Below are 12,212 nucleotides of genomic sequence, written 5' to 3' on the forward strand. Positions count from 1 at the left end.
CTAATAAGAGGCAATTCTATTCGAAATACTATCAAACAATAAATACGGTTGTCTCTCTTAACAGAAATTTAAATCTTAATTCGTCACGTTATAAAAGACTAACTCCTTCCGTTAGACCCAACTCTCTTTGGTAGAAGTTGCTTCATTGATCCGTGTAATAAAGTGGCTACCTTTGTGGTCTCCTTAGCTTTGCGGGATCCATTAAGGTCCCGTTTGGTACGAAGCATTGAAAATGAGGGATTGGAATTGTAATTGCAACTGAAAAAAATCATTAAAATAGTACTTAGTATGAGTATTGTTTGTTATATGGGATTAAGCAACCCTAAAAGGTGGGATTGGGGAATACCACTTCCCCCATGGTATTCCCCAATCCCACATATATGGTTTGATTAATCCCATATATCAAACAATCTCTTATACTAAACACTCTTCTAATAGATTTTTTCAATTGTAATCTCAATCCCAATCCTTCATTTCCAGTACTTCCTACCAAACGCAACCTAAGTGATTGCTTGGGATCAAGATTGACGTCTCTAAAAGCATTTATTTATGCATTGGAAAAAAAAACTTCTCATGTTTATTTTATATTTCGTAAATTATAATTAAAAAATTACTTTTAAAAAACAGCTTTTTGAAGAGTTTTACTACCATTTCAAACAAACCCAATGTAGCTCTAATTTGCGCTTCGAATGCATGCTTAAGAATATAATCCTTTAAAGTTAACAGTTTCAATCTTGTCTTTTTCTCCTCCTCCTCTGATCTTTGCACGGGCTAACTTATCATTGTGCCGAAATCTGTTGGATATATGTTGTGTGAGTGATTATTTTAAAAGAAATTATTTTGGTAACTCACAAATTATTAAGCATTTAATTTGGAATTAATTTCTAATAACCTCCCACTCATTCCTATATGCTAATACTATCATGATCTTCTTGTTGCTATATAATGGTTATCTCTTTCCTCCTAGAGACAACCACCAAGCTGGTCCTCCTTTCTCTTAATTCCCTCCTCTCTCTGGGCTACAATTTCATCCCTCTCACGAGCTTCCCTGGGAAGGATTTGACTTATCCAAGGAAAAAAAATACAAGCAAAATACTTCTGAAGGACAATGCTATCCAAATGCGGCTCATACAAAACATAGAAGACAAACTATCTAGGTCGGGTAAGCTATGAACTACACTAAAGTAAGCGACGTAAGCTCCAATATAAATGAGAACTGAACCTGGCAGTTCGGATTGATTAACAATGCTAGATGCCCAACTGAGAACCAGTCAGCATGTTTATATACACAGGACTTAACCGGTTAATCTAAGCAGCTCCATCAGTGATTTTTTTTTTTTTTGGTTTTTGGGTCACGAAAACTATACACAGGGGTTGGAGATATTGCCTTATTTATGAAGAGAGAGTGAGAGACGAAGTAATCGCCTACCGCCAATCAGATATAATTTTTTACCTCCTCTATGTGATGCTTGCTAGAATGGGTCAAAACTATGACTTTGAAACTGCTGTATGAATGCTGATCAAAAGCAGCCTCAGCCTTAGCTTGTGCTAGAGCTGTTTGCTTTCGGATGTTACCTTACCGCCTTATTTCCTCTGTACAGAAATCCACATCCTTCGGATGACGAATTTAGGTGACGATTAGAATAAAACTCTGACTTAAACAAACAGCATCTCCCCATTTTATCCAGTTTGCAAAACTTTCAGGGTATTCTGCTCCTTCTTTGAGCTCTTCTCCGCTCTGCTTCATCTCCTGAAAAATAATTTATTAATAACAGAATCAGTGTAATTCCTAGTTAAGCATACTTTCCGGAAAAAAGAGCTGCTTTATTTTGAAATATTTATTAACTTCTGGAATAACATTAATCGATTATGAAGCAGATTAGTATATTATATTTCAATAAATATCATTTATTAATTCTATTAGGCAATATAAATGCGATGAATTTGAATGTTAAAGCTTGTCATAGGCTTAAACTATACTATTCTGTTCATGCATCTTACGTTAAGCATTATGGTTTGGAAGTTATTGGGATTCTTATTGTTCTAAATCTTTTCCAAGTAAATCCAAATCATCTGATTCTACATCCTGGCATTAACATAACATAAACTGACCTTCATACTGGATCCTGATTCACTTGCAGATGCGGGTTGTTTCAGTTCTTAGTTCATTCACAATATTCTCTGATGAGATGCTGGTTGACCTGTAGCCATGAGCATCAGTTTCCAGTCATAACAGAACTCGAAAGACAGGATCCAATATTTACTCAAACAAGACAAAATAGAAATTAGCAATAATATATACATTCTTTTAAATAATAACCGATGAAAGTACTTTCGCTCGTCCTGTAGCAAAGTAAAATGCATAGTATTATCACAAGAACTACCTTTCAAGTAATTCCTCTTCACAAGAATTTCCAGAAGAAGAAAGCCCGTCAAGATCAAGGAAATTTGACCAGTCACAAGCGTCTCCATGCTCATCATAACAAATATGACCATTTTCATCACACCATTCCTCAAGAATTCTTTTATATATCTGCCTGTAAGATATTGACAAAGCATCAGTGACAAGGATTTGGATGGTTTACATGATAAGGCATAAAAAATACAGTGCATATATCATTCGTTGTCACCATACTGCTTGGCCATTTCTCATTTTTATTTCGTTCACACAACAAATATTTGATTTGACAGAAAGGAGAGCAAGGAAAACAATCACTCCTTAGATATCAACAAATTGAAGCCGTTATCCAGGAAAGTGCACAAGCAGCCGTTTATTACTTTGTGCGTTCTAAGAGCTTTCCTTACATGTGAAAACGAGAAAAGTCCACATCCATTTATGAGATTATAACATATTACTCCTTAATATCTGTTTCTAAGCAGGGCACTTAAGCATTTACCAAACCAGCTTTCACAGCTTCATTGACCTGACAAATATTACCTCCGATCCTTAATCTACTCAAATTAGTCAACTAGCTCTAATATTAAGAACTGGAGGTAGTATAAAGAAATGCAACCTGTTGAACTGTTGACTCAGGCTAAGTCTGCCCCAGCGTGGCTTCGAGGTGCTCTCGGTATGCATATAATTAGGTTCAAAAAGTGATTCATTAACGTTTCTCATACTCTACCTCTTAACTTATTTTGTGAGACAAACCACTCCTTTTGAAAATTTAGATCATCCTACTTTCCAAGAAGAACTTCGTTTTCAGAATTTAAATAATTGCATTCAACAGATAAGCCATTAGTCAGCCTACCCCCAAATCACCAACAAAGACACAGATACACACACACAAACAGCCGCTAAACCACATAGCATCTAAAATGCAACCTAACCATACCTGCAGTGACAAAGATCACTTCCACAAGTGAAAATATCGGGAGTAGACTCCGAAAGACAATGGCTGACTATTTTTTCAGAGGGGTGATTACGCCTAACATCCATGTTCCTGATTGTTGCATCATTTCCGCGGGGAATATTTCCAGCCGATAGCGATCTTTTAAAAATTGACCTACCAAAGAGAGTTTTTAGAGAATAATAGTTGAAGAGACAAATAAAGGATATACAACTGGCAAGCAATTACTGTCATCCTCACACATGCAAAGTGTATTTGACAAAGAAACTTCTTTCCCTATAGTATCGTCTATATAAATGTCGCAAGTTTAGGCTGACCAGACCGCGTGTCAACTACATGAGAAAGCCATATAATTTTAGAGTAATACATTTCAGGCCTGTCTGACCTAGTAGCAGCAACTTGACAGGAACGAAGGCCATTTTGTTTTTGAGCAGACTGAAGAAACAGAAATGAAATGTCTTGACTCATGCCACCTTTAGGCCTCTAACCTACTTAAATGCTTTGTAATTTCAAATTTTGAAACGCGAAGTAACACAATCACTATATATTCCTTAAATCACAAAATTATCAACTTCCATCATTGTGCTTTACCGCTATTTTCAATTTGAGGATTACTCTGGAGGCAAAATCAGATGTAGCAAAGCACATGAAAGGACTAAATTTAAGAGAACTTACATGCTTAGATATATAGCATATATTGGTAGGTTCCAATTTCTTGTTTTTCTTTTTATAGACTATTTGTTTGATCAGCACAGACCACCACTCAAAAGCCATGTTAATGGAATAGAAGAAAGAAACAGGTATGCATAAAAGTCAAACTCTACCTAAAACTGTCGCCACCAAAAAATGGGCCATGCCTCCCAAACGTGAACATGACGATCTGAATCTAGCTCCCACAATGCTGGCTTTCCTTTTTGTGGCTGAAAATGCCCCAAGAATCTGAGCAAAATAAACAGTAAATTAAGAAGTCAAACGTTCTATTCTAACACAACTAGGATAAATTCACAGCTTGTGTGATCCTGTGATCCTTGCTATCATGTAAGTACTGCAAAACACTTACATGTTGATTGCTTTCTGTTTGTCACCATCCAAGTAGGTGTTATTATAATAACGCTGTAGGGTTCTGATAAATTCCTGAGATTGTGTTGCTGCCTTCCATTGACCTCTTTTCTCTGAAAATATCTGTCCAGAAGAACCAAGTGCAAAATGTTCGACTAAGGAAGCACTAAAATCAGGCCAAAGTTTTTTACTAGAGAAACAGGATAAGTAATCATGACAGTTTAAATGTCAAAGTCGGTAGCCTGGAGAAATTTTCATAGTTCATAGGAATTACACAGCCCCATAATCTGCGAAAAACTCCTCAAGTGAATAGGAGAAGGTAATATACGCACACCACACCACTACAAAGTTGTTTAAGCTTTCATTTCAATACTATGTCAATTGAGGAATCTATGATAACTCAGACGATCCAGTTTACTTGGAAACAATCATCTGAAACTGTGCCCAAAATCATTGGCTGCACAAGTGCATATACTAGACATTAAGCAAAGTTATTTTGGCTTCTGATCTCATGTCACATTTCACAATTCATAAACCTTAATTGTTAGAAAGAATACCTTATTGTGCGCTGCAGAACCACCATACTGAAGCGCTAATGTATCGCCCATGGACTCATAGACTGCCATTAACTCTTTCGCCAAAGGGTTGTCAAGGTCTATGTGTGAAGATTCCACAAGTCCTAAAGCTTGTAGCTGGTATCCTAGCGCTGCTAGTCCATAAGTAAATTGTGCAACATTGGTACGATCTAAACAATCTATACAATTAGTCCTTAAGACCCCTGCTTGAAACATCTGAGGTTTGACCCTGTAATCTCTGCGCAGTTCAAGGTTACAATAATAATTTTCATTTTCTACTCGTCCATCAACTGTCTCCTCATTGATGCTAGCTTGTTCTGGCACACACTGATCGCTGATATTTTTATTCCTGCATCACATTATATCCAAAATCAGCAATATGATTATTATCACGCATTGAATTAAATAATATGCTCACTTATTTGAGAAAAAACAGTTGTCCTGCGTAGTAATGCACTGGCAGGAAATTACGGGAATTCTTTTACATTAAATTCACCCAGTTATCCATCTTATTTAATAAATATTATCATAGATAGATCCATGCAAGGGACGTGCATCAACAAGTGAAATGTTAGAGAAAACTTTCAACTTGCGCTTTTAATTAAACATCAAAAAATAATGGGTATAAATTAAAAGATATGAAGCTCCTATATAAATTCAGCTTTTTTCCCCATAAGATGCATGCAAATTCGGGAAGATATTGTGAATTCTGATTGCCTATAAACGAGAAACAAGAACACCACACACTTCAATTGTAGACACAGTATAGAATAAAAGCCATGAATGAATAAAGTTAAAAAGGTGCTGTTATAATTCGTACTCTGAGAAGGAGTATTGTAGCAATCCCTCTGGACTTGGAATTGGAATTACTTCACCACAGAAGATGCCGGTTAACTTTAAAGCATATGCAGCAACTCTTCCCAGTTGCGTCAAGACATTAGAAGCTTTGCTGCTAAAGGCAGTTATCTAATCATGTCAAATAACACACGAGAAAAACTTACACAGTTGAACAAGAAGGGAAGATCAGGCTACCATCTTGAATGTTGATGCAGATCCCAGTTAAAGAACCTCAAGCGATTTTCCCCTTTCAAATCCTTGTTAATAGACCTAATAGCATTCGCAAACTCTTCTCGAAGAATAGTTTCTCGAGGCTTCTTCTCACGGGTCTTAGAAACAGAAGATGGTTAGAAGAACAGAAAAGTTAGGAAAAATCCTATAGTTGACAAAACACAACAAAATTAACAGTGCCAATGCCATAAAAAGTTTTGTTGCATGTGGAGAATCCTACCTTAATCAAGTTCAAAATGATAATTGGATTTCCGTATCTCTTTGCAAGATTATCAAAGTGAAGTCTTGTGGCCTCAAAGTTCTGGTCCTTCTTTGATACTGAGGAAAAGAACCCAAGTCAGTATAACCTATACAAGATGAATGCCATAATATGGAGAGTTGTTCCATATCATACATATAATGTCAGGTTTTATATTCAACCGAGAGGCCTCCTGAGACCAGAAAAGAGGGATTGAACCCCTGATCTGCACTACAGAACTTATTTGGAAGGGGCATCCATCATGAGCATCTTCGAAGACTATCTGCTCTGTCTCAACATCATTAGCCACTCTACCCTTTTCATTCACTCCCCGTTTTAAATATCTACACCAGAAGATATAGAAATGAAGTGAGTGTCATTTCATGAAAAGAAAAATAAAAATGACAAATAAATTCAGAAGTAAGAATAATGAAAAAGTATCATCGCAAGACATCACATTGCATGCATCAAATAATTCGAAGTGCATGGGAAAACTAGCATATATATTCAAGACTCAAAGAAACTGATTCAAACTGTTAAGGGTGCAGATATAAGGATTTTTGTAGGCTGGAACAAAAGCGAACAGCTGTGAATTAGATTGTAGCTTAGGTTAATGGCCAACTCAAAGGGATAAAAGTTGTGCACACCTGGTGCCAGCATAATGTCGCGAACGTCTAGCAATGATTGTTAAATTGAACTCCCTGTCAGATATTGAAAGTTTGACCTGGACACCATGTATTGAAACTGAACACTTATGAAAAGGAAAATACTGATTCTTAAGCAAAACATATACTAACTAGCACGAATGCAATTTACTGGCACAACCAGAGAAAGGCTTTAAGCCTTTATAGTAAGCAAACCATTAAAATCACCCAGCAACAAGGCCTTAAAAACTATGCCCTACATATCAGAGAGTCATTCTAACCTTCAAATCAGTGTTGAGGAATGAATCCCAACAAAAGATAACTGAACACTATAATGATCTGTATGAGTAAAAGGCGACAAGAAGAATTTATTTGTACTATAATGATAGAGGAACGCTTGTATAAACAACATGAATTAAAGATTGAGTCCGTAACTATCAAGAAGAAAGAGAAAATTCCATGAGATATCTGGATTTCTAGGCATATCTCAAAGGGCAACCTTATCTTAAAGTAGAACTCAAAGAAGGAAAGAAAGAAAGGGAGGAAAACAAAAGAAAAGAGAGAAACATATAAAAGTTGCTAGTATATTAAAAGCCCCATCAGTCATCTCCCTTCGACAGTCCCTATTATTCACATTTATTAACCTCAAAAGGTGACTTCATACGTACCTGTTTAAAAAAGCCATACACTAAGGCAACTGTCCAGGAAGCATTCTGCAGAATATTCCTGATTCCACGAGTTAAAAACTCATTCCACACAAACAATGTTTCATAAAGTAACTGTCCACTTGTACTATTATCTGATAAGTTCTTTTGAAGGCTATGCATGACATGATATGAGTAGCTGAAAAAGAAGTCCTTCGTAAGATCCACACTGCATAGAAGCTTCTTGTATCTAAGTCACAAGAGAAGAAAGAGCAAAGTCTATTAATAAGATGTTTCATACCGTGGAGAGGATGAGGAAAACAAAAAAAATGATCACAAAAACAACTTATGAAGCCATAAGTGTAGCAAAAGAAGTAAAATGGAAAGAAAGTGATCTCCCCAGTGAAACCCCGGTGATACCTTGTCTCACTCAAAATGTTAGATTTACATCACAACAGCAATGAAGATTGCCCCTGTACATTTGCAGGAAATGAACCGGCAATAGAATGTAGAACATGAAACCAACATATTGAAGAAGCATAATTCATTCTACTTCAAAAGAGACAAATGGATTTTACCATAGAAACATGAAGAGGTTCTGAGGAACCCCACATTGTGTATGTACACCAACTTGAAATTATCATCTATATATAATCCGCAGAAAATTCCTCATACTGTAGAAGTTCAGTGCTAGATGAATATGATGCTTTGACAGAATGTTTTGACTAAATATTAATAATATGAATTCAAATAAACAACTATAGTTTATAACATCCATCTCATCCAAGTACATTGGACAGGGTGTAATTCTAAATGCTACTCTTTTATGTCTCTTTCAGCAACACAGACATATTACATTTACTTGCAGAATGAACTAAAGACCTGTTCTCATCATTAGAATAAGCCATCTTGGATCGCACAGAAGCATGTGGAACCGGAATCATTTGGCTATTTGTGATAGCATAAATTGTATGCCCACAAATTGACCCAATCTTCCTCCGTTTTGTTATGATCAGCATGTAGTATGGCTCAAGAAACTTGATAAATCCTGGATCAAAAGGAGAAACAAAGTTGATGGATATATTCCAGTTTCAAGTCAAAACAGCCATAAATAATTAGGACATAATTTAATTGTAGATTCAGGAATAAGCTCTCAAATTCAGTATTAACATGACGTGTAATTCTTTTTTACACCCAACACCATATGATGGGGTGTTTCATAAAGGTTCCTCCACATGCTATGCACTTTATGGCAGATATCTATTTTTCTATAATAAATTAACAATATTGTGATAATGTAGCAGATGGAATATATCAACATACCAATAATTCCATAGCACTTGGTCAAAAATTTAAGACCTCCCGTTGACTTGTTTCCTTCATGTATTCTTCTTAGCAGGTCACAACACTCTATTTCTGAGAATAGCGTAGAATCTTCTGAGATAATTAGTTCAGATGGCTCCAATCTGTCGATCTTTAAGACTCTCCAAAAGGTTCTGTTCTTATCTCTTCCAACCATGTAAAATTTCTGTCCATAGAAGAATGATAGAGTGCTTTATAGTTGTATCCAATAAAGGAAAGTAAATCTAAGCAATTCATGACATCAATGAAGATATGAAACGAATGGTTATATAATCATTCCATGACAAACAAATGACCGCTCGTGCAATATCCCAAGTTTAAAAGCACCTTGCAATCAATAAATCAGCTAGCTTCTCGTTATATTACCTGTCATAATGTCCTTGAAGAATGGTGAGACAAAAAATAAACATATGAAATAGACAGAGAAAAATAAAGGAGAGAAAAAAGTGACCAGATAAAGGTAAAGTGACAGTTAAGGATGTGTTTTGCGGTTGAAAATTATGACAAATTTACTTTTGAATTTCATTTCCGAAAGAAGAAAGCAATTTTTAATTCCCAGGTACCAGTTCCTTTTTTATTTTCCCCCTTTTCATCAAAATTTCCAGAAAATCACATGCCTAATTAATGCTGCCGACAAGAAATAACCCGTTCATATTACTTTTGCAACTGCCAGGTGTAGTAAAATTTCACAACTAAAAGGCATAACATTTAAAGATGTCAAGTTTGAAAATAAAAGGCAAAGCTCTAGCTCCTCTGTTTAAAAACTTGGCAGCGAAGTCAGAGTTTACATAAACAATCAATAGAAGTTACAGTTAAGTTTATAACAGTCAAGCCAAATGAACAAATTCTTGTGAAATGATTAGAAAGTGGACATCGACGCTGATGCAGCGTGATCACCCATTACACCCATGTAAACCGAAAATATATATATATATATATATATATATATATATATATGCAGCGTAATAAATACTGCGAAACGGTGGAATCCATATATTCGCCATTTGCCTGCAAAATCATTTTATACTAGGATATAAAATTCGGCCTATAATTTCCATCACAAGCAGTAGGAAGAAGGCAACAATTCGCTGGGCCAGCAAAGAAGAAGTAGGAAATCTGGTTCATTGTAGTCTTGAAAAACATGATAATCAAGAATCTCGATGGACAGCTATATTGAACCGAAAGCTCTATTAACATGAACGTATCTACCTTCTCGGTGGAAAGGTGGATCCCAATACACTAATTTCTGAAAAAGTTTGTACTAACGGTTCTTAAGATTTTTGCCGCACCTAACGCATCATGAACAACAGCTGGAACATTTGTAACCATATAAAATGCACATGGGAATCATTTTTTCAATATATGGAGAAGAAAATACCCGAGAGAAATGCAGATATGATTTTCAATACATAGGAGGGGGGAAGTTCATCCATACCGATCGAGTTTCATAGAGGCTGAACTTCTGCATATAGCCAAACTTGAGGTCAGCTCCATCGGCAATATGGCTCTGCTGCTTCTCATTCGCTGGCTCCATCAGAATTTAGATCCCGAGCCCCAAAAAGGTCGGGTTCTCCAACCAGCTCACCAAGAGAAATTTCAAAAGACTAAAACAGAAAGCACAGCAACAAAAATTGAACGAAACAGCCGGAATTTCTTTCTGATCACGGCCCCCCTTCAATACACAATAAATGTCTCAAGATATTACATCAAAGAATCTGTAAGAACATAAACAGAAGTTTGTATATACAATGAGACCCCGAAACGGAAAGCATTGAAAAAAGGGAAGAAAGGGAGGAAGCTTGAAATCAAAATCAGGACAGGGAGACACGCCGCTCTCGTGAAGGAGAAATCTAGAAACGCTGGTTTCGGAAGTATTGGGGAAGCAGAAGCAGACGAAGAAGTGGTTCCTATGTTTGGTATGTGATTGGTGGGTTCGAAGGAGAAAAGGAAGTGAATGTCAGATCGTCAGCCAGGGAGAGAAGAAGAAAGCCACAGCCTCGGCGACTGCATCCACACAAAAATATAACAATTTTTTAAGATGAATAACGCAAAGCATATAAAAACAAGACAACTTTTAAAAAGCGAAAATTCCTTCTTAAAAAAAAATCAATTTTACAATGTGGTTTTGGAAATCGCAACTTGTGAGGCGATCTTCTCTCCGTCGTTCTGATGTGGCGGCGGTAATCAGTAACAACTTATAGATTTACTGAGTGAAAAATCAAAGTGGAAGTTAAGTAGTGTTGAGAATTTCTCGCTCTCACCCCTGAAATTCGGAGGCTCACGACGAAAGAGGCGGATCTCCTCTAACAAAGTAAACGGAAGGTCAAACGGATGGGGTATGATTATGAGCCAAAATGTGGAAGCTCCAGAATTTTTGGAGGAAGGTTGATCGACGGTGAATGATGGGGTCAAAATGAAGGGCGGCGAGTGCCAATGTGACGGAGGAGTGAGTCGAAGAAGGTAGCAGTCAAGGTGGTGGTGGAGCGGGAAATTTTGATATGAAACATCCTTGAGTTTGTGCTCATTGAGGAATATAATAGTAGAATTGGAAAGTCATTTGAGGTGAGCTTAATTGTAAAGTTGCTTGAAACAACACTCATCGAACGAATAATGGAGAATTGCGAATCATTTCATAAGGATTGTGTGAAATTATAGAGGAGATGCCAACAATAACGACCCCTGTACTGTTTAATTTATAAGTAAATATTATATTCGGTTCTAATTATAAGATGTTGTTTATAATTTATAAATAAAGTCTTATAAATAGGGTCGGGGTAGCATTATCATTACTTTGTTTGTAGTAGATGATCCACAAATTATCATAGAACACGATGAGAGAATGATGGCCTAATGCTCTATTTTGATCTAATGAATGAGAAGATTGAAGAAGCACCTATTTGGGTGAGGTTTGGGAGCCTGCTTATGGAATATTATGATAAGATGTTAAGACATTTTAGGGCGTTGGGTAACTGAATTGGAAAAATTGTGAAACTTGATCTTCCAACTTTGATTTCGACTAGGGGATATGCTGCTCTCATCATTTGGAAATTCAAGTGAAGTTAATTGATCCTTTGGCGCCTAAGTTTTGCCAGGGAATGACAAGTAAAAAGATGATAGAGTTGTCAAAACTCGTGGAAACTAGGGTGCATAAGAATATGTAGTTGATAGCCTATTTCAACGAATGGCTTTTGACAAATACTTTTTAATTCTTGACATAAGACTTATTTAACTAATTTAATTAGATTAAGAAAGTTAGGTAAATTAATTGATTA

The 12,212-nt window shown here is 36.3% G+C and overlaps 1 protein-coding gene and 1 long non-coding RNA gene across 2 annotated transcripts; both read right to left on the reverse strand.

Moving 5' to 3' along the window:
* Positions 1-1,206: 1,206 nt before the first annotated feature.
* Positions 1,207-2,147, reverse strand: LOC114721602 (uncharacterized). The gene is made up of 2 exons (XR_003738098.1): positions 2,113-2,147; positions 1,207-1,750 (listed from the first exon to the last, which is right to left on the reverse strand). It is a non-coding gene; the product is annotated as an uncharacterized LOC114721602 (long non-coding RNA).
* LOC114721595 (phosphoinositide phosphatase SAC2-like) lies at positions 2,132-10,944 on the reverse strand. The gene is given in 16 exon segments (XM_028907456.1): positions 2,132-2,201; positions 2,385-2,537; positions 3,336-3,506; positions 4,175-4,221; positions 4,223-4,289; positions 4,411-4,532; positions 4,967-5,333; positions 5,805-5,933; positions 6,017-6,150; positions 6,273-6,370; positions 6,447-6,634; positions 6,938-7,014; positions 7,603-7,828; positions 8,461-8,626; positions 8,902-9,106; positions 10,376-10,944. Coding segments are annotated over 16 exon segments (2,319 nt in total). The 5' UTR covers positions 10,475-10,944.
* Positions 10,945-12,212: the final 1,268 nt, after the last annotated feature.

This window comes from Neltuma alba, unplaced genomic scaffold, assembly GCF_004799145.2.
Source record: "Neltuma alba isolate B1F8T4 unplaced genomic scaffold, ASM479914v2 tig00012048_pilon, whole genome shotgun sequence".
NCBI lineage: Eukaryota > Viridiplantae > Streptophyta > Magnoliopsida > Fabales > Fabaceae > Neltuma > Neltuma alba.